This window comes from Podarcis gaigeae (genome assembly GCF_964106915.1).
Source record: "Podarcis gaigeae genome assembly, chromosome: 5".
Classification (NCBI taxonomy): Eukaryota; Metazoa; Chordata; class Lepidosauria; order Squamata; family Lacertidae; genus Podarcis; species Podarcis gaigeae.
The window spans coordinates 12864246-12885052 of NC_139681.1; the positions used below are offsets into that span (position 1 = coordinate 12864246).

Consider the following 20807-nt stretch of genomic DNA (forward strand, 5'->3'; position numbering starts at 1 on the left):
CCCCCCCCCACGCCGTCCCTCCGGGGTTGCTCTCTAGGGCACAGAACTTGCCAAGAGAGGCTGCAAGCCAAAAGGGGTTTCTCTCCTGGGAAAGGGACCTGGTAAGGCACGGCAAAGACCATGGCCACTGGGCCCATCACCTCCTGGCAAATAGAAGGGGAAGAAATGGAGGCAGTGAGGGATTTTACTTTCTTGGGCTCCATGATCACTGCAGATGGTGACAGCAGCCACGAAATTAAAAGACGCCTGCTTCTTGGGAGAAAAGCAATGACAAACCTAGACAGCATCTTAAAAAGCAGAGACATCACCTTGCCAACAAAGGTCCGTATAGTAAAAGCTATGGTTTTCCCAGTAGTGATGTATGGAAGTGAGAGCTGGACCATAAAGAAGGCTGATGCTTTTGAATTATGGTGCTGAAGGAGACTCTTGAGAGTTCCATGGACTGCAAGAAGATCAAACCTATCCATTCTGAAGGAAATCAGCCCTGAGTGCTCACTGGAAGGACAGATCCTGAAGCTGAGGCTCCGATACTTTGGCCACCTCATGAGAAGAGAAGACTCCCTGGAAAAGACCCTGATGTTGGGAAAGATGGAGGGCACAAGGAGAAGGGGACGACCGAGGACGAGATGGTGGGACAGTGTTCTCAAAGCTACGAACATGAGTTTGACCAAACTGCGGGAGGTAGTGGAGGACAGAGGTGCCTGGCGTGCTCTGGTCCAGGGGGTCACGAAGAGTCGGACACGACTAAACAACAACAAAAAGGCATGGCGGGGTGGTGGTGGTGGTGAGAAGTGCGCCGGACAGCAGCAGCAAAAGCAACATCCGAAGTCCGTTTCTCGAGGTGGGGGGGGCATTTTTTCGCAGCCCCCTCGGGATCTCTCTGCCGCGTCTCCGGACTCGTGGGGGGGGGGCGAGGAAGTCTCTGGGCTCCTTTCCAGCCCTGTTCGGAGGGCGGGCGGATATCACAACGTGCTTCAGGCGGTCCATCCGAGCGACCGGCCCCTTTTCCTCCTCCCCCCAACTCCTCCAGGAGCGCCCTCCCCTTCCCCGGCCCCGCCAGCCCCTATAGATGGGCGGGAGGGAGGAACGGCCCGGGCAGACGGCCGCGCAAATCCGCAGCGACGGCAAACAGCTGCAGCTCTTCTGACGACCCGGCTCCCAGTCCAGACCAGCCGCCGCCATGGACAGCAAAGCCGCCTTCCTCGCCTTGCTGCTCCTCCTCGGGACCCTCCGCGCCGCCGACGGTAAGTGCTGGACGGCAAGCCGCCCTCCGCCCCGTCGGGGGCCGACGGGAGCGCGCGCCCTCCGCTTGAACTCCAGCGCCGTAGCGGGGAGGCCAGTCCCGGCCGAGGGCGCACACGGCAGACAAAAGCAGGAGAAAGGAGAGGAGGCGGCTGGATCCCCAGCCCAGGGCTGTCGGGGCTCCTCGCAGGTGTCTCTGGGGCTGCTCCGTCGGGGGGCACCCTTGGCTAGTGGAGAGAAGCGGGAGGCAGGGAGGGTGTCGGTGGCGGATTCCTGTTCCAGAGCAGCGAGCGGGGTGATCCATTTTGCGATGGATCCCAACGTTCGGTAAGGCCGGGGGTTTGCCCATTTACCCGTCCGTTGCTCTGCCGTCAAATGCGGGCTTTTTCTATACCCACCCACCCCCCGTTTTGTAGCCGAAGGCAGAGCGAAGTCCGATGGGCGGCCGGCAGCTCCTAAACCCGCTTTTGCGCCCCTTTCCCCTCGAAAGTAGCAAACGCGGCGGCGGGACTGTCGAAGTTTGCCCATTAGATGCTGCAGACGGCTTGTCAGTCCAGAATGAGGAATGCGAAGGAAACGGAGAAGGGGGTCCCGCGGGAAAGTGGTTATGCACGACTCTCCCCAACCCACAAAAAAAGCCAACCCACTTGTTCCCGAGTAAAACCGCTCAAAAGACGACGGCGTGGTTCCCAAAGAGGATGCAGGGACTTGTAGGGTCAGCCTTGCTCCTCGCTCGCCTTCTCTCCGGCGTAGAGGGAGCGCTGAGCGCCGCTTCCTCCCGCCGTCGAAGGGCTGAATCTTCGCCCTCGGGCGCTTGCTTCTCTTGTGCGCGAAGGCTCAAGTGGAAGAGACAGTTGGGTTTTCTTTTCTCTGCGTCCCCGCTTTCTTCCGCACCCTGGTAGCCCCTCTCTAGACTTCGACGCCACCGCCAGAGGACCGGTTGCCTGGGATCAGGCACCTCGACGGCGGGGCTGCTGCGCGAAGCGCCCTTCCCTTCCCTTCCGCGCAAAGAGGAGGCCCTTTTTCTCCGGGAGGTGGAAAGGCCGAGCCCTGCGCACCTGCGCCTTCATCCAGCAAAGCCGGGGAACCGACGGGGTAGGCGGCCGCACGACCCTTGCAACTCTCTCCACCCGAAGCTGCTCTCCCCTCCCGGGCTGCACAGTCGCCTACGAGACCCGCAGTCCAGTCCAGGCAGTGATGCCAAATTTGGACACTTGCACCCACGTCGGGGCTTGCAGCCCATTTGCAGCTTATGCTATAAATTCCTTCCAAGCTCCCTCCTGCAATCTGAGGCTGCTTACAAGATTCTGAGCTCAATGCAAGCTCATTTCTCCCCCTCAAATAATTCTGGGCACCGTTAAGGGCTGCTGGGAATTGTAGCTCTGTGAAGGATAAACTAGGTGCTCAAAATCCCTTGAATCAACGAAATTCACCCAGGTGATGGCTGCATCAGCATCTCTTGAGCACCCTGGTTTCTGCTCCGAATGATGGAGCCTAATCTCTTGCTCTGCTTGACCGTTCCGCTGCTCTTTTGGTTTGAGAAATATCCACATTTTACTGGTTGATTTATATTCAGTAGCTTCTTGCAGCTTCTTGGTGCCCTCACCTGCTGCTACCCAGGGGCTGAGGAGCTTGCCATGATTTCCTTTTGGAGATACTCCTTCTCTCCATACAAGTTAAGGTTTGAGAGCTATCCTTGTGCATTTCCATGCTACGATTAATTGACTTCCCTCTACCTCTTTGCAGCTTCATCATCTCTCTTTATTTCATTTTCCTTTGTACTGGGTTTTGGTATACTTTCAACCTTCTCTTTATGGAAGATATCTCATCTAGCTGTCTTTCATTGGTCTGTGCAGCTTCAGAATCACATGATGGAGTAGCCCTCTATACTTGCCCTCCCCAAACCCTCACATTGTGCTCTAACTTACGTGTCACTGATGCAGAACATTTGTGAATGGATCCCCTGATGTTTTTTTGCTAACAGCAGATGCAGGAGGGTATGTGGCGTCCTAATTTGGACTCGGGATCTAGGACCGGGAGAAGAGGGTCTCATGCTTTCTGCGACCAGAGCTTTGTCTCTGGTCAAAATCCCCCAACACCAAGCTATTCGGCATGCAGAAAGGGACAGATACACAGGATGAGTTCCTCCCTTGTTTTCCTCTCTACTGTTAACTGAGAAGAGGATTAACCAGCGGTGGAGTTTATGGAGAGATATACCAGTCTGCAGGGACAGGCAGTTATTTATTTACTAAAAGACTGGGAACATTAAAAACCCGTTTGTACACAGTAATACACACTGTGAAATGGAAATGGGCAAATCTGAGGCTTTGTTTCTTTTTTTGCAAACATAATTTTATTCTGCTTCTGGTTATCTCAACACTTCAGTAGTACAGTGGAGTCACTTTTGAACCTTTAAGGAATAGGGACCTTAAGCCTTGCTGGCCTGCAAATCATTCAGAGATCTGTCAGTACAATCTGATTTACTGTCCTAAATTTGCTGTTGTAAATCAGATAGGTTGTGGGTCTTAACCTGGAAAAATCACCCTTCTTGCCCCCCTGAGGGCAGAGTTTTCCCTGCAAGAATTGTTAGGAGTTTTATAATCCTGTCGTGGGCAAGAAAAGGTGTAACCCTAGGGAGTTTACAACAGGCAAGCATTGGCATGTGATACGTAGAATTTGTAAATTGTTATATGTAAACTGCAGATTGTTAAAAAACACACACATACCAGTTTCTAAGAAGTAGGTGGGCGAACACAAATGCAGAATAAATAAATAATTGACTGGCAGACCCACCAGTTGAACATTTTCCCAGACACAATAATAAATCAACAGATTTTTGTCTTGGGGAAACTAGGAAAATAATAATAAATGGGCAGAATGACCACTTATTCGTGGGAAAAAGAGGCCCAGTGGATTCTAAATGTAAAGAATTTAGTTCCTAAATGAGAGTTTGGAATTGCAGTTACTTTTGAAAGGGACTGCATGATCACTCGGGGAGGTGGAAATACCTGATTGCAGGAGAGTGGAAGTAATAAAATACAGACTTTTTTTTTACAGCATTAGCCTGGTTTTTGAGCACCTGTCACCTTAGGGCTATAGAGGGAGAAGGTAACACACACCTTGAGAAGTGGCAAACAAGGGTGAATTTGCTGGGATTTTGTTTTGTTCTTAGGGGATTTAAACAGCATTTCCACAGATGCTGACTATTGCTTTACGTGAAGATTCTGTCAGCTGTCTGATAGTCTTATTATACCCAAGTTGAGTTTCCTGTGTTTTGAAAATTACTTGGAAGAAACCTGTGCTGTTGAGTGTGTTCATCTGAATGAACAAGAACCACTTTGAGGATTTTTTTTTTTTAATGATCAAGCAGTGCATAATTTTTTTGAAATAAATAAAAAGAACGCAAACACAGACATTCAGGAATAATTGTGTTGAATATGTACAGTGGTACCTCAGGGTACATACGCTTCAGGTTACAGACTCCGCTAACCCAGAAATAATACCTCGGGTTAAGAACTTTGCTTCAGGATGAGAACAGAAATTGTGCTCTGGCGGTGCAGCGGCAGGCCCCATTAGCTAAAGTGGTGCTTCAGGTTAAGAACAGTTTCAGGTTAAGAACGGACCTCCGGAACGAATTAAGTACGTAACCAGAGGTACCACTGTTTTGCTAAAAATGGGAGAGGTGGTTTTCATGGGCTCCTTCTCCTGAGGCCTTCGCAGCTCTGGAGGGTTCTTTGGAGCAAATTCAGTGGGGGTAAATCTGCAGAAATTATCATTTCCTTTCTCCCCACACCTTTGGATTTGCATCTGTCTAGAAGAGGGGCCATCAACTGCCTGAATTATGCTTTATACTGTGAGACCTGGCGCCCCATAATTACCATAGGATTATTCCACAGTTGCAAAAGTAATTGGACTTCGAAGAGCCACATCTGGGCCAGTCCTTGGGTAGCCTAAAGGGCTCGGCTCCCTTCTCCCTCTCTCTGCTTGCAATCCCTGGGGTTATTGGGGGGGTGGTGTTGTTTGGCTTTGCAGAGCCAAGGGCCTCCTTTCTTCTCCTGTCTGCCTTTGCATCTGGCCTCAGGTCAAATCCTTTGGCAGGAATAACATTGCAGGGGCCAAGGGCTTTTCATTTGCAGCCTTTATCTTGCTTAATTGCCCCCAGCCACTTGGGACAATTAGCTGGCTCCTTTTTTAAAAAAGAAAAGAAAAAGCCCTTCTCCATTTCTGAGGTTCCAGTTTCGCGCCCCATTTCGCCTTCTAAAACCCACAAACACCGGGATTAAAAGCTGAAATGAGAACTGAAGAGGCTGGGACCCCTGCAGCTTGGCAAAAGTGCTAAAAATGCCAGGAAGAAGTCTTCCCTCCTCTCCTCCCCTTAAATCTTGTAATCTGCCCTGCAAGGTGGTCTTGGTGTCAGGCCAGGGCATCTAAATCCTTTTCTTTATGCCACCCTCCAGGGAAGCCCATCAGCCTGACTTACCGCTGCCCATGCAGATATTTTGAGAGCAATGTCACCAAATCCCATGTGAAACACCTCAAGATCTTGACTGTCCCCGGCTGTTCTCTGCAGATCATGTAAGTTTGTACCCCTTTTTTCCCGTATTGCACGCTGTTGCCTCTGGAACAAGTGCTGCTAGCACAGGACAAATGCCTTCTTTTCTCTCTTGTAAACTTTTTAAAAAAAATATATATTCTTTATTGACATAAAAAGTACAAATGCACAGAGTAAGACAAAACACAGAAAAGAATGGGAAACAAGAAATAGTACCAATGTAGAAAACAAAACAAAAGGGACGCGGGTGGCACTGTGGGTTAAACCACAGAGCCTAGGACTTGCCAATCAGAAGGTCGGTGGTTTGAATCCCCGCGATGGGGTGAGCTCCCGTTGCTCGGTCCCTGCTCCTGCCAACCTAGCAGTTCAAAAGCATGTCAAAGCTAAGTAGATAAATAGGTACCGCTCCGGCGTTTCTGTGCGCAGCTCTGGTTCGGCAGAAGCGGCTTAGTCCTGCTGGCCACATGACCCGGAAGCTGTATGCAGGCTCCCTCAGCCAGTAAAGCGAGATGAGTGCCGCAACCCCAGAGTCGGTCACGACTGGACCTAATGGTCAGGAGTCCCTTTACCTTTACCTTAGAAAACTAAACAGAACAACAATGACAACATAAAAATATATTGTGTACATTACAAAAAGAGAGGGGGGGAATTGTTATTGTAGTTAACTGGACCTTAATCTAATAGGGTACTTATAAAAACGATTTCCAAATACAGTGGTACATCGGTTTTCAAATGTCTCCGTTGACGAATGTTTTGGTTTTCGAACGCCTCGGAGGTCGAACGGTTTCCGCTGAGTGCATATGTTATTTTTCTCAATTTTCTCTATTAAATTTGCCGACTGCCCTTTGCGCCTTGGTTTTCGAACGTTTTGGGACTCGAACGGTCTTCTGGAACGGATAACGTTCAAAAACTGAGGTACCACTGTATTGTTAAATTTGTGTGCAAACGTAGGCTTGCTTTGCCTTCTCAAAATATTTTGTAAGGGTTAGAACCGACAATAGGTTTTTGTTGTTGTTATTAGCCTAGTTAATTAATTCATAATTGGATTAATATGTGGCGGGGAGAATATGCCTGAATATCTGAATATCCTGCGATTTTTCAGATGCGAAAGATAATTTTGTACTGGATGAAAAACTGTTTGGTATAATGCAGGTGTGGGAACCTTAGTCCCGCTAGGTGTTGCTGAACTACAACTCCCAGCAACATGGCTAATGGACAGGGAAAGTCAAAGGCTCCCCACAGCTGGTATATTGTACTGCAGTTGTGGCTAGATGGAAATGCTGAAAATAAATAAATTTATTTACAGGTAGTTGCATTCCTCTCCCTGAGATATTTATCTTGGCCTTGGGCACATGCCACTCACTTTAAACAGGGAAAACATGTTAAACCAATTGTATTGCTTGTTTTGCATGATAAAGAGTCCAATTTGAGAAACATTCTCAGTGAAACATGACTCTTTGCTTCTTTGTCTAGCCCAGCCGCAGAGAATGGGCTTAGGTCTAAGAAGCTCTTTGTGCTTAAGTGGAAATTAAGAGGAAACTTGAATGGCGGTTGGGAAGGGGTGAGCAGAGACAGAAGCAGAGGGGATCTGGAAGAACTTCAATATGCCCTCCCCCTTTTTTAAAAAGAACAATCATTTGCCTATTTTTCTTTTAACTAAAATGAGATCTATACAACCAGGGACAGAAGAGGCTTAGAAGTTCTGATACAGGGCACAGCCTGTCTGCCTGCCTCCCTGTGGCCACTTCAGGCAATGCACCAAACTATAGAAGTGGTTTTAAGGGCTGCGCCCCCCACTTAAAATCACCAGAAAGGGCAGGGAAAACTGTTAAAAAGAGAAACACCTTTGATGGAACCTGGTCCCCCCTTCTTTTCATACCTAAGGGAAGCAGTTAGCAAATTTATCCCACCAGTTGTGCAAACATGTCTGTGGAAAGCCTATGTAGACCGTTAATGCCATCAGATTATGTAAAATGATGTTATAATCTTAATGCTATCTGGGGGATTTTTGGCGGAAGCTGTATTAAATATGATTTAATTAAAAGAAAAAAGGTAATACATTGCATCCAATGTATTATCTGCTAGGCATAATTATTATCTGTAAAGGCAGGGATGCCTAAATTTTATTCGAACAATAACGATGAATTTATCCAGTGTCGGAGATGGGCTAGTATACTGTTACACTCCAAGGCACCAAACATGGGTTGGATTTTGCTAGTTTTAAACAGAAATTGTCAGCCTTGTAGAAGAAGGTGGTTCTTTTTAGATTTTGGGTGTGTCCCCTTAAGCCAGGCATGGCCAAACTTGGCCCTTCAGTTGTTTTGGGACTACAACTCCCATCATCCCTAGCTAACAGGGCCACTGGTCAGGGATGATGGGAATTGTAGTCCCGAAGCAGCTGGAGGGCCAAGTTTGGCCATGCCTTAAGCAGGTGAAAAGAGTGAAGAAGCAGCTCAAATGTTTTGCATGACTCCTGGAAAGACTGCCTGCCCCCCCCCCCAAGTTTAACCAGGGCAGCTGGAGGGGAGGGCAGGTAAAACAATGAAACAAAATTCCCATTGCATTCAAGGTTGTTTGATAGAGGAGATGAAGAAATGTAGCTCCAGGGCTGTAACCCCTGGCTTGCTGGGCCTTGGGAGCAGAGCTTCCGGTTGTTTTACAATTATATTCAGTACAGCGGGGGCCTTTTCTAAATACTGGACTTCCTGGAGTCCCCCCCAGTTAAAGACACTTCTAGGTACCTGGAGACGAGCCAAACATAGGTATGAGCTCAAGTGTACTCTGTTGTGGTGATGGTAACAAGAAAGCAACACTTTTTGCCACCATTGCAGCTTCAAAGTTGTCCGGCAGAGCTCTTCCAGGTATTTTGGAACCTGCTTCTGTTAAACTCACCAGGAGAGATGAAGTCCTTCTTCCACCCACTCCATCCTTGCCAGTACAGGTGTGCCCAAAGCACTGACTGGTCCAGGTTTCTTGGATGTTTCAGTTTTGGCAGCCTGAGGGCGTAGACAAGATGCTTGGAGAGATCTGCCCGGCCTCTTGCGTGTGATTCTTGCCCATCATGGCTAGTTATATCCTCCGGGAGATAATAAGGTCTATTTGAGAGAGGGTTGGTCCTGCCTGCCTTGTAGGACGTGGTAGACTGACATCTCCTTCGGTAAACCTATTTGGAACCAGAGTGTTCCACTCCCATCTAGTTACAAATTTTCCCTAATTCAGCAGCTGGCTTGAGCGAGTGGCAGTGGATACAACTGATGAGGTAGACCGGGGTAGTCAATCTGGTGACCTCAAGATCATGTTGGACACCCAACTTCCATCAGTCCCAGCCAGCTTGGTCAATTTGGTCAGGGAAGATATGAGCTACACCCATGCGTGACTTTGACACTGAAAACAGCTCTGGTCAGCTTAAGACAGGCTTCCTCAACCTCAGCCCTCCAGATGTTTTGGGACTACAATTCCCATCATCCCTGACCACTGGTCCTGCTAGCTAGGGATCATGGGAGTTGTAGGCCAAAAACATCTGGAGGGCCAAGGTTGAGGAAACCTGGCCTAAGAGATTACCTCCGTTGGGAGAGAGAGATATTTGTTGGTTGGTTCACACCAGGTTGCCGGCACTACAGTATTTATCTTGGTGTATCTACCATTTCCCTCAGCTTAAGGGGACACACCCAATTAAACTTGTCATAACAGAAGTTTCTCATCTCCAATGAAAGGAAACTATTTATTGGTTTTACTTCAGCCAGCTAATTGCATTGTGGGTTGGTGGTCTGGGCAGTACAAGGAGCCTGGCGATGGATTCTGACGCCTGTTTATTTATCAGGTACAGATTTCCTTCTATCTGGCACCGTTTGTTCATGAAAATCAAAACAATAGGACCTTCTATATGGCGTTGTGCTTTGCATAGTTGGATGGGGAATTTGGGGCATATTTTCATTTTTAAAAGTTTTACATATAACCGTTTTTAAAACGCTCCATCCCAAATCACTGTGCAAGTAAACACAACCCGGTGTTTCAAAGGATGTCTATACACACACACACACACACACACACACACACACACACACACCCCTTGGGATCCCTTCATTTGAAAGGCGTAACAATGAAACTTCAGACCTTCAAAGAGCCAGGGTAGGTGTGTATTGAAAGAGGGGTCCCTGAGTTATGTGTGTATTGATCAAAAAGCAGTTCTGTCCCTGGAATGAGGACCTGGTACTCACAAAACAAAACATGTATGTGCTGTCAACTCCAAAATTTATGCTACTGTCCCACCAGCTGTTAATAAGTCCTTTCACATTTAATGAAAATATCTGTGACTAAGATATTCCATCCTTAATATTAAAAAAGACTTTAGTCTCCTGTTAAGAGGAGAAAAGCTACACATTTCTTGAAAGAAGGAGTAATTTTATACTATTACAAAACGTGTGTTAAAAGCATACAAATATTTGAATTATGGTTGATGTTTCCATCATGTACAGCAATCGGTGTGGTGATCAGTATTTAACCATCTGTGTGAACCTGAAATTCAAATTTTGCGTAAAAATCTACAATGATGACAAACATCCATGCTCTAAATGCAAATCAAATCACAAAAGTCTTTATTTAAAATATTACAAGGCTTGGCAAGAGGGAATATTAGTTGGATCATAGACACGTTCCTCTCATTCCCAGAGCCATTCTCTGGTCCTTTAGTAGCAACTCTTTAAGAAAATTGCCATTTATTTGAACGGCTTTGTGAAGAAAAGTTTTACTTGGAAATAAAAGTCGGCTCTTATTTCCTCCGAAAAAGTGAAAAACCGCTTCAAAACAAGCAGTTATCAGAATCAAGCCTATGGAAATCAATATGATTCTGCAGCTTTCTGAAAGGAAACCATCCCGATTAAAGATGGAACGGTTTAGATTTCTAGCTCTCTTCTAGGCCTAACTAGTATCAGCACAGCAGGGGGCCTTTTCCTTGTGGTCTGTGAAAATGCTTAAAGGTTTTCTGTAGAAATATTCAGTGTGGCGCTTTTTTGTCATTGTACTGGCTGATTTCACCACCACTGAAATTTTCTTTCACTAGCTGCCTACTGCGTAATGTAAAAAGGATAATGTGCCGTATTTTTCACTCTATAAGACGCACCAGACCACAAGGCGCACCTAGTTTTTGGAGGAGGAAAACAAGAAAAAAAATATTCTGAATCTCAGAAGCCAGAACAGCAAGAGGGATCGCTGTGCAGTGAAAGCAGCAATCCCTCTTGCTGTTCTGGCTTCTGGGATAGCTGCGCAGCCTGCATTCGTTCCATAAGACGCACACACATTTCCCCTTACTTTTTAGGAGGGAAAAAGTGAGTCTTATAGAGCAAAAAAAAACAGTACTTCATTGGGTCTTGTCCAGGAGTTGAACCCAACAAAATTCAACAGTGCCTTCTCTTGCTCAGGGTTTTCATTCTCTTACTTATTCTGAAATTCCTCCCTCTCCGCCCCTCCTTTTTTTAAACAGCGCAAGACTGAAAAACAGCAGCAAACAGATCTGCGTCGATCCCAAGTTAAGGTGGATTCAAGAGTACCTGGAGAAATACTTGCACAAGTAAGCTGAGAAAGGACTTAAACCTAAACGCACCCTGGGTAAAACAAAACAGAAAAGCAAAACAAAAAAACGTGCTGATGGCTAGGTCTAACCAAGATGGATCGAGTTTTCATTGAAAACAGGCCTTGCTCTCATTTGGGGCATTTTAAGAGATTTCGGTATTTGGGCCAGAGAGATGCTTGCTGATTGGGTCCCAATGAGGCCACGTTTGTTCCGCGTCCCTCAGGCAATTCTGACAATCAACATAAATTCCTTCACTTCGCTCCCCGGTTTGAACGCGTTGATTGACCCAGCCTGTGGTATCCGAACGCTGACGATTGATTGCACATTAGATAAGCACTACTCCTAAACTGATCCATGAGCCATGTGTTGCAGAGAGAGGTGCCATGGTGGGCTTGGGCTGTGGCATTCGGCACCTTTGCAACAGATCTGAACTGCTTGCAGACCAAACCCTACAGGCAAAAGGGAATTAAAGGGGCTCCTTTGGCGTTTGACAAATATTCTAAGTGATGTAAATCTAGGAGGAATGTTTGAGGCAGCCATTAGGATCAGGGCAAGCCAAATCTCCCGCTCTCACCTTTATTGTAACATCACAGCTTTTCATTAAACCATACTCACAAGCTCATAGTGCTCTGCTTGAGGTTTATTTACATTGCTTCTCTTTTCATCTCCTCTCTTCTCTGGGATTGGGTCCGGATAATGCAGGGATGATTGAGCCACTGAGTCCCCACAGACCACTACCAACAGTTAGAATGCTCTATTTGAATTAGAATGCATACTGCAAATGTGATCTGTCAGTTATGGATCAGGATTATATTCTTGGCCCTTGATAAATTGTTACTGCAGCCTTCAGCCAATCAACTAAGAGTTTGAGATCATGGCTGCAGTGCTGTCCACCTCAGACGAGCTTTCTCGAACCCATTGCATAGTCCAGCTTGCCCCTGGACTAAGCATGGAAGCTTTTACTGAGCTTTCCTGGGATTCCGCCCTCAGCTGCTCCCGTGACCAGTTGATTTCTGATTTAAGGGACACCTGAAAGATTTTCATTTTTACCAGTAATGTTTGGGCCCAGGTTGTACCTGTGGGCAAGACAGGCTCCGGAGAAATTATCTCGTGTGAATGTGGCCTGTTGGAAAGGTTTAGTGCAATCCACCAGGAGCCCTTGCAGAAGCTCAATTTCTAAAGGGCTTGCACAAAAGATGTCCCTGGAGGATGGTGCCCTTTTGAGCTCCTGTTTTGAACACCCATTTTGCCCGTCTGCACAGTACTGAATTTCCTGCATTCCAAAGAAGCTTATTTCAGAGCACACTTGTTACCTGTCAATCAGTTTATAATCTCTGAATTGCAGCCATGAGCCTATGGGCAGCTTAAAGGCTGCCTTGCCCATCAAGGAGTGTTAAATGAATATCTACAGTTATATTAATGTGGTTTATCAATAGTTTCTATTTTTCACATGTACTAACATTGTATTGCATATCGTACTATATATATAAATATAAATATTATATACACACACTCTAGCAATAAAAGCGGCTATTTTTTATATTACAAAAGCCCAGTTGTATTTGGAAATTTATTTTTCTGAAATAAAATACTTTTTTTAGACGGGCTGTTGTAAGTTGCTTAAATTTCACGTCCGTATGTGTCTGCATGTGTGCGGGAGAGGCCATCCGAAGATCTCTTAGGCAGAGATTGCTTGTTGAATGTGTGGTGAACATGTGGTTACAATGTGAAGTGAAAGCGTCTTGCCAGGAAATAACTTTTGTTGCTCACTAACTGCTTAGCTTTTCCTTACTGCTCTCCCATGCGCTACTAGGGATGGAAGGCAGCAATGACAATGTCCAAAACAATAAAAAAATAAAATAAGTGCAGAGCCGTGCAAAGAGAGCATCTCTCGGTTGTGTCACGGTTCTCCTAACTAGCACAGTGGAACCTTGGTTCCCAAAGGGCTTAGTTGACGAACAAATCGTCTCCCGAACGCCAAAAACCTGGAAGTAAGTGTTCTGGTTTTTGAACGTTTTTCGGAAGCCGAACATCCAACATGGCTTCCGCTTGAGTTCAGGAAGCGCCTGCAGCCAATCGGAAGCCACGCCTTGGTTTTCAAACGGTTCTGGGAGTCGAATGGACTTCTGGAATGGATTAAGTTTGAGAACCAAAGTCCCACTGTACTTAAATTTACAACGCAGGACAAAATTAAGTATTGTTCTGCCCAGGATTTCTTTCCCGTGTGAAAATTGTCTTAACTTGCCTGCCTTGGCAGTTTTATTTCATTGTTGTTGTTGTTGCCATTTAAGACAGTGGCGTGTGGTCAGTGGACGAGGGGGACTAGGCTAGTTCCCTAAATGTTCCCGCCCTCCTGCCACCTTCCCAAACCCCACCCAGCTTTGGGAAGGGGGCAGCACGGCTCCAGCATCCTATCAGAGGCCTGACACCTCCTTCCCAAAGCCTGGGAAACATCTGCCCTGCTTAGGGAGGAAGACACGATGCTCACTCACGGGATGTGATATCTCGATGTCAGCCCCTGCATCGTCCTCGCAAGCTGGCCCCTCTGGCCCTAACCGTCCCCCTACAAAAAATTTCACCGCACGCCACTGATTTAAGACCCCATCCCTAAGGTGCAGGTTGGGTAACAACATTTTCTGATTTCTTTCATGTAAAAATCATCCTGGCAAATTTCACGTAAAACCCAGGGGGTTGGTTTCTGGTCGGCTGCTGTGGGTGCAATTTTTATGCTGTTATGTTCCATGCCAGTACTGCAATTCATTATACCTTGGATGTCGAACAGCCCAGTTCTCGGAACATTTTGGCTCCGGAACAATCAAAACCTGGAAGTGACTGTTCTGTTTGTTTGAATGTTCCTTTGGAAGCCGAATGTCCAACGGGGCTTCCGATTGGCTGCAGGACCTTCCTGCAGCCAATCAGAAGCTGCGCTTTGGTTTTTGAACGTTTTGGAAGTCGAACGGACTTCCAGAATGGATTCCGTTCGACTTCCAAGGTACGACTGTATAAGGAATCAGGTCCTCACTTAAAACTTACTAACCTGTGGATACCTTTTATGGAAATTAATAATAATAATAATAATAATAATAATAATAATAATAATAATATACCAGCACACTATTAATGTACATGCTGCTTTAACCCCCAAACCCAACGATGGCCTTTTGCTCTACTAAGCCTATCTTCTAAATTTCAATAATTAGAGAGATTGCGAAGGTAAGGAAGAGAGCCCCAGGTAACCAGAGATTGCTTTGTTTGGGTTGAAGCCAGACGTTTCACAGAAAAGATGTGGGTTTGAGGGAGTCTTTGAAGCTACATCTGTCATGAGGGACTTTAGTTTCAGGTGCTGTCCTGAAGTGCCTCAGTTTTGCCTGAGTCGATCCGTGAACCAGATTCTGAGGACCACCACCAAACTTGACGTGACACGGGCGAGATGTGAACAGCCTTCCAGCTTTTCCAGAGGATGGGGAGGGCCAGCCGGGGGGAGAGGGATGCTTAACCCTTTCCCCTATGGGATGCTTTCTCCATCAAAATACTATTCCCTGCGTGGTTTTCTCCCTCCTGCCCCTAAATTCATAGACCGTGTGGATGCACTGAAGTAAAAAACAAAACTCCCCCAAACTGTCAAGATACTTCTACCCTCATCAGTTTGACTTGGTTCTGAGAATGCATATTCCTGGGTTCAAAGTAAGGCAGAAAAAATGAGCAAGGGTTTCACCTAAGAAGGTACCTCTCTTGTTCATCGCTGTTTACAAAGCTGGTTAAATAAGAAGCAACAGCGCTGAGTATCTTTGGAGGAACAGCACTGTTTTCAGCGTGGATTGCACCGGGGAAAAACCACGCCAGTCTTTTTAGAGACCAATTAACACTCAAGATTTGCCAGGTTGACCGTAGTTTGGAATAGGTGGGTCTCATCTCAGCTCATTCGGAGATAGCTGCCATAAGTCTTCCATCTCGGCTCAGATCGGGCTCAGCCAAGATGGCGGCAAGTCCCGAAAAGGTGGCAGTTTGTGGGAGTGTGGTGGTGACAGGACAAGGCAGGAGGAGGCTAACCCCTTTTTTCAGCTCAGTCACGTGGCCGAGTAAGGCTGTGAAAGCTATACAGTGGTACTTTGGTAGTAAAATGGCTTAGCTCCCAAACAAATCGACTCCCTAACGCCGCAAACTTGGAAATGAGTGTTCTGGTTTGCGGATGTTTTTCGGAAGCTGAATGTTCAACGCGGCTTCTGATTGGGTGCAGGAAGCTCCTGCAGCCAATCAGAAGCCGCGCCTTGGTTTTGGAACTATTTTGGAAGTTGAACGGACTCCTGGAACGGATTAAATTCAAGAACCAAGGTACCACTGTACTGGCAAGATGGATCGTCAAATTCTATCTTAGTTTTCCCTCTGCCAGACTCAGGGCAGCTCAGCCAGCTATAGCTGAGTTTTGAACAGCGACAAGGCACACCAAGCATAATTTGCCCAGGTGTAAATTACACCAGCATCCTAAAGTTTGGCTTGTTCTGCACCCATATAATGAAGAAGAGGCTGCCTAGAAATGGTTTGTGGTCAGCTTGCTTCAAAGGGATCCTTGTTTTGCTGCTCAGAATGACTTTTTCTCCAGAGAAAGACATGCATAAAGAACCAGGTAAGTCACAAAGGCGTACTTGCCTAGCCATTCCTTACTGCACCAATGGAGGCGAGAGGCAGGGATGTGCCTTCCTCGAGAACCTGCTAACGGTAGCGTTTTTTGCTCATTTGATTTTTTTCTCCAGCTTTTGGAGCCCTTTCTAAGCTCATGCTTCAACTCAAGCCCACGGGCAGCTGCCCCCTTCCGCACACCCCCTCACAGACCTTGCACAAAACTGTTGACCTGCTCCTGGTGTGGACCGGGACACAAATCCAATTCTGGCCTTAGAAGATGCTCAGAGTGGGGGGCGTCTTAAAACCAGACATCTAGAGATGCAGATAAGAGAAAGAAATGGTGCTGTGGCCAGAAACACCCATCTATCTCCTGCTTCAACAGTACAACGGGAACGTCGCTAGTTTATGGGATAGAGGTTAAGGAGCATCTCACTCCTTATTCAGTGACATATCCAGCTCTGTCCTGAAGTGTCCACTTTGCTTTCTGCCATGCAGGCCCACTTACAGCGCCGAGATAAATCACATGGAATCATGCTTCCCTCCTCACAGAAATACCTTTGGTGGTGTGTTTTGTTTGCCTTCTACTCAGTGCTGTTCTTGCAGAAAAAGATGCTAGAACTCACCGTGTTCTCTTATACAGTGGTACCTTGGGTTAAGTACTTAATTCGTTCTGGAGGTCCGTACTTAACCTGAAACTGTTCTTAACCTGAAGCACTACTTTAGCTAATGGGGCCTCCTGCTGCTGCTGCGCCGCCGGAGCACGATTTCTGTTCTCATCCTGAAGCAAAGTTCTTAACCTGAAGCACTATTTCTGGGTTAGCAGAGTCTGTAAACTGAAGCGTATGTAACCTGAAGCGTATGTAACCCGAGGTACCACTGTAATGGCAACGGCGCCAGAGGTGCCAGAACTGAGTTCCAGTGAGTTCTGGCTGAAAAAGGGTCTTGGTTTTACTGTTCCCTTCATTATGTGACTTCAGATGAGCACAGCAAGCCCTGGAACTGGAGAACTGCAGTCTCCCCATAAAAGGCTTTCTCTTCAAGCTTTGTAAATAGCAGCTGCATCCCCACGTCCTCGGCAGGCCTCATACGCTGCCGTGTGCGTCCAGATCAGCTGGCTGTTGCTTCCTTACAGGCCTACCATCTTCCCTCAGACCCTTCCCTTAACAGACTCTCACTCTGTTCTTTATCAACAGGAGATTCAAGATGTAAGAGGCCAGCATTGTAGCTGTCTACAGGATGCCTCACTGTAGAAGCCAGAAAGCAGAGGTCCCGCTATTAGGGAGCCATGAGGGCATCTCTTTTTATCACGCAGCACAAAGCGGCGCTTCATGCACTTCCCAGAGCCTCTTGTTCGCACAGAATGCCTTTGCCTTTTGCCAATACTAGCCGATTGTAGCAGAAACTCTCCGTGAAGTTTGGTTTATCACGTAGTAGCACTGACGCCAGCAGCAGATTAAAAACGTTGCTTCGTATATGGCGATTCCTTTCTGCTGTGCAGAACCCTGGCACTTACCAGATGTTTCCATGCAGGTTAACAATCTACTGTGGTTCATTTGTATGGAAAGGAATGAGGGTGTGTGTGTGTGTGTTTGTGTGTGTGTGTCTGTCCCACTGACATTTGTAGAGAACACTCTTTTTTTCCTGCAGACCTATGGTGGAAGTTGAGACATCCTGCAGCCACCAGAGTTTGCACAAAAAGTGATTGATGCATTCCATGTATGTGCAGGTGAACAATTTCTATTCCTGTGAGCCCAATGAACGAGGGTCTAAAAAGGATGGTTTTGAAAGAATGACCTTACCTAGGAATTTCCTCTTTCAGAAATATAGCACATATAGGACTTTTGGATCTTTCTTCCGCAGGGGAAAATGGCCTGAGTTCGTGAGCTCTGTAATGCGTGAGCCATAAGTTGATTTCACGTGTGGTAACTGCTGTGTTTGTGTCACTTTTGGGGAACCTGCACTTGCAGAAGTTGCCACAGTGTAAATTTCTGTGTGCTTTTGGCTCACGCGTGCTTAGAATAGCAGGCCACTCCCCCCTGTGAATTAAAGTGGTAAAAAGGAAAAATAATGTATTAAATATCAGAGAACATACAGAGGGGAGTTATGTGCACTGTGAGGGGATATCTTTTTGAGGGTGCTTATGCATATAGATTAGAGATTGCTTGGGGTGCATATGTGCTGATGAATGTGCAATCAGGTGTCAAAATTATCTGGATAATTTGTTGGGATCACAGATTGCTGGTGTGCCTGAAAGTCTGAAATCTCTTGGGTGCATTGGTTTCTGAGCCCAGTCCAACATGGGCTCAGCTGCAGTCTTTGCTTTTAGTGAATCGCTCCAAAGCATGATTCACTGTGAGCTGAATTTGCACCAGAGACTTACCTGATATGCCAAAAAGTGTTGGGATTGACCTCGCGTCTCCCTTTCTCATTGAATGTGTGATGCCAAAGAGAAGCTCCGGCTAGTCCCGGAGTCTGTTAGCTATCCTGTTCATCCATCACTTGGAGTAATGTACCAAAGGTGAAGCCACACGAAAGATGTTGCTTGTGAAACTGGGGCATAGATGGATGTTAGAAGCTCTCTTGCACATGGGAATCTGTACGGATGAGGGGGTTCGGCTGGTATTTATGCACTGCCAAAGGGAGAGATGATGAGCACAAAAGTTTCCAGCTAAGCCCCTGCAAGCGTACAAGGTTTCCGATCCTCCAACCTGTTCTTTTATCTGCCTGTGACTTTTCTCCTGACAGATTGGTTTAAAGGATCTTGCTTAGCACATTCACGTAGTTGCGTTGATCTGAGCACGACCCGGTTTAGACAGAGGTTGAAAGCTGAATTTTACTGTGTCAAATCCCTCATTTGACACTCAAGCCCATCTGTCAACACAGAGCGCAGTTGTTCAGCTGACGCTGCCAGGGCGCAGAGACTTCAGGGTTGCCCCTGAAATGCCCTCCATGTGGCAAAACAGTGCGTAAATGGGCTCCTCCTGTTATGGTGACTTATGGAGGCCCTAGCTCACATGCCTGTCCGGTAAGTGAGAGGAGTAAAATGACAAGCTTTCCCACACTGAAGCGAATGACGGATGAAAATGAAATTCAGAGGGAAAGAAAACAAAAACACTACACGGGGAAATGGAAAGTAGCATTGAAACCATTAGGTTCCCATAAATGTGGGGAGGAAATCACAGGAGAATTTTTTACACTGGGCTTTAGTTAGAAGTAGATGGCAGCAATGCATGGTATTTAAGGAACTGCAAAATGACAAAATATGTTTCTGTAAAATGTGCCTTTTTTAAAAAAAAGATGAATGAATGTTTAAAACATAAGAAAGTGATGGATAACGAGTCCAGGTGGAGCCTGTGTCAGTTATTAGCTGCACTAATTTGCCTTTCTTGCTGTTGCTGATAATGCATTTATCAGGGGAGAAATGAATTCAAAAGACACCTCAGAATCTGCAGGAATGGACCCAGGAGTCTCAACCAGGTGAACCTTTGCCCCTCCACGTGTTGCTGGACTACAAATCCCATGATCCTGATTGTTGGCGATGTTGGCTGGGACGGATGGAAGTTGCTCTCCAGCAACACCTTGGAGGGCCAAAGATTCATCATACCTAGGCACCCCCCATTGATATATTTGGTAGCAGAACACTGAAAGAGAGAGACATACTTTGACTCAAGGAACCCATCTTTGGCCATTAGCGTTTGTCAAAACCAGTATTTCTGCTCCTTGGGGAAGCTGTTGAATGACAGGAAAAAGTCTGTAGTCATTGAGTAAAGCGAAAGGCCAGCTCCCTTTTGTTATTAAGAACCCTGAAATGTTGGACTGAGAGAAACGGGACATTTTATCTTTTTACTCCAAGTTGCACCCTCTGAAGGTGTTTCTGGACCCTCCAAGTGTCCCTATTTTCCAGGGACAGTCCCCATTTTACAGAAGCTGTCCCAGTTTCTGATTTAATCCCAGAATGTCCTGGTTTTCCTTAGAATGCCCCTATTTTCATCAGAGAAATGTAAGAGGGGAAGTCTCTGTTTTCACTGGAGAAAAGTTGGGGGTTATGTGCTTCTCCACACAGTTCAAAACAAATATTTACCCCACTTTTTATCCCTTGGGGTATGTGGAAATCCTCAGGAGGGCATTTTGAGCTGATAACCTGTGAGTCAGAGAAGCGAATGTACCTACTCTCTTCATTACGGCTTCTCTCCTCCCAAGATCCTCTGGAATGGTGATATGTAGAAATACCACCATGGAGAACTTAAACCCCAGGCGATGTAACGGCAGCAGAACAAAACAGTTCCCCTTGACCAGCAGCATCTATTTAAGCCAATATGGCTTAAGAAACACTACGAAGGCACTTCTGTCACATAGAATCCAATTATCACTATGCCTCTTAATGTGGTATATAGAGAAATGTCTACTACTTAAAAATACCTTTTCCCCCCAGAGCAGCTGCAATGCGGCTGGATTGGAAGCCGCTGCTTGTGGAAGCGCCTTAATGATATTTATTGGTTTTTCAGAGTGGTTCGGATGCAATTTATACTGACTTCCCCATGTGTGTGGTATTTGCACACAAATGCCCACAAATCTTCCCAAATAATGTGAAAAAGACTCTTATCTTCCGAAAGGCAGCTTTATAACAATATTTCATGCAGTGCTTTTTTTTAATAATAATATTTTTTTTGAGAACTGCTATATGTCTTTGCAAATTATGTTAGCACATGTAATTTCCATAATAAAAAATGTATTCAAATTCCAGCTCTTTTCCCAGTAAGTAGTGTACGTCTCTTTTTCCTTTGGCGCAAACAAATACGGTGCGGAAGAGTGTCTCCTTTCCCT

At 46.3% G+C, this 20807-nt stretch overlaps 1 protein-coding gene and 1 long non-coding RNA gene across 4 annotated transcripts in view; one reads left to right on the forward strand and one right to left on the reverse strand.

Moving 5' to 3' along the window:
• The window catches only part of LOC310844394, a 290664-nt gene that overhangs the window by 67429 nt on the left and 202428 nt on the right, over positions 1-20807 (reverse strand). The gene's annotated exons all lie outside the window — the stretch shown is intronic.
• On the forward strand, positions 859-20718 carry CXCL12 (C-X-C motif chemokine ligand 12). Of its 2 annotated transcripts, XM_083738573.1 has the most exons (4): positions 859-1244; positions 5700-5817; positions 11274-11360; positions 17177-20718. In XM_083738573.1, exons 1-4 carry the CDS (start codon positions 1181-1183, stop codon positions 17190-17192), a joined length of 285 nt encoding a protein of 94 aa, XP_083594699.1. In that variant the 5' UTR covers positions 859-1180; the 3' UTR covers positions 17193-20718. The 2 variants fall into 2 exon arrangements, with proteins under 2 accessions (XP_083594699.1, XP_083594700.1); XM_083738574.1 differs by lacking the exon at positions 17177-20718 and having other exon boundaries at positions 1047-1244; positions 11274-12965.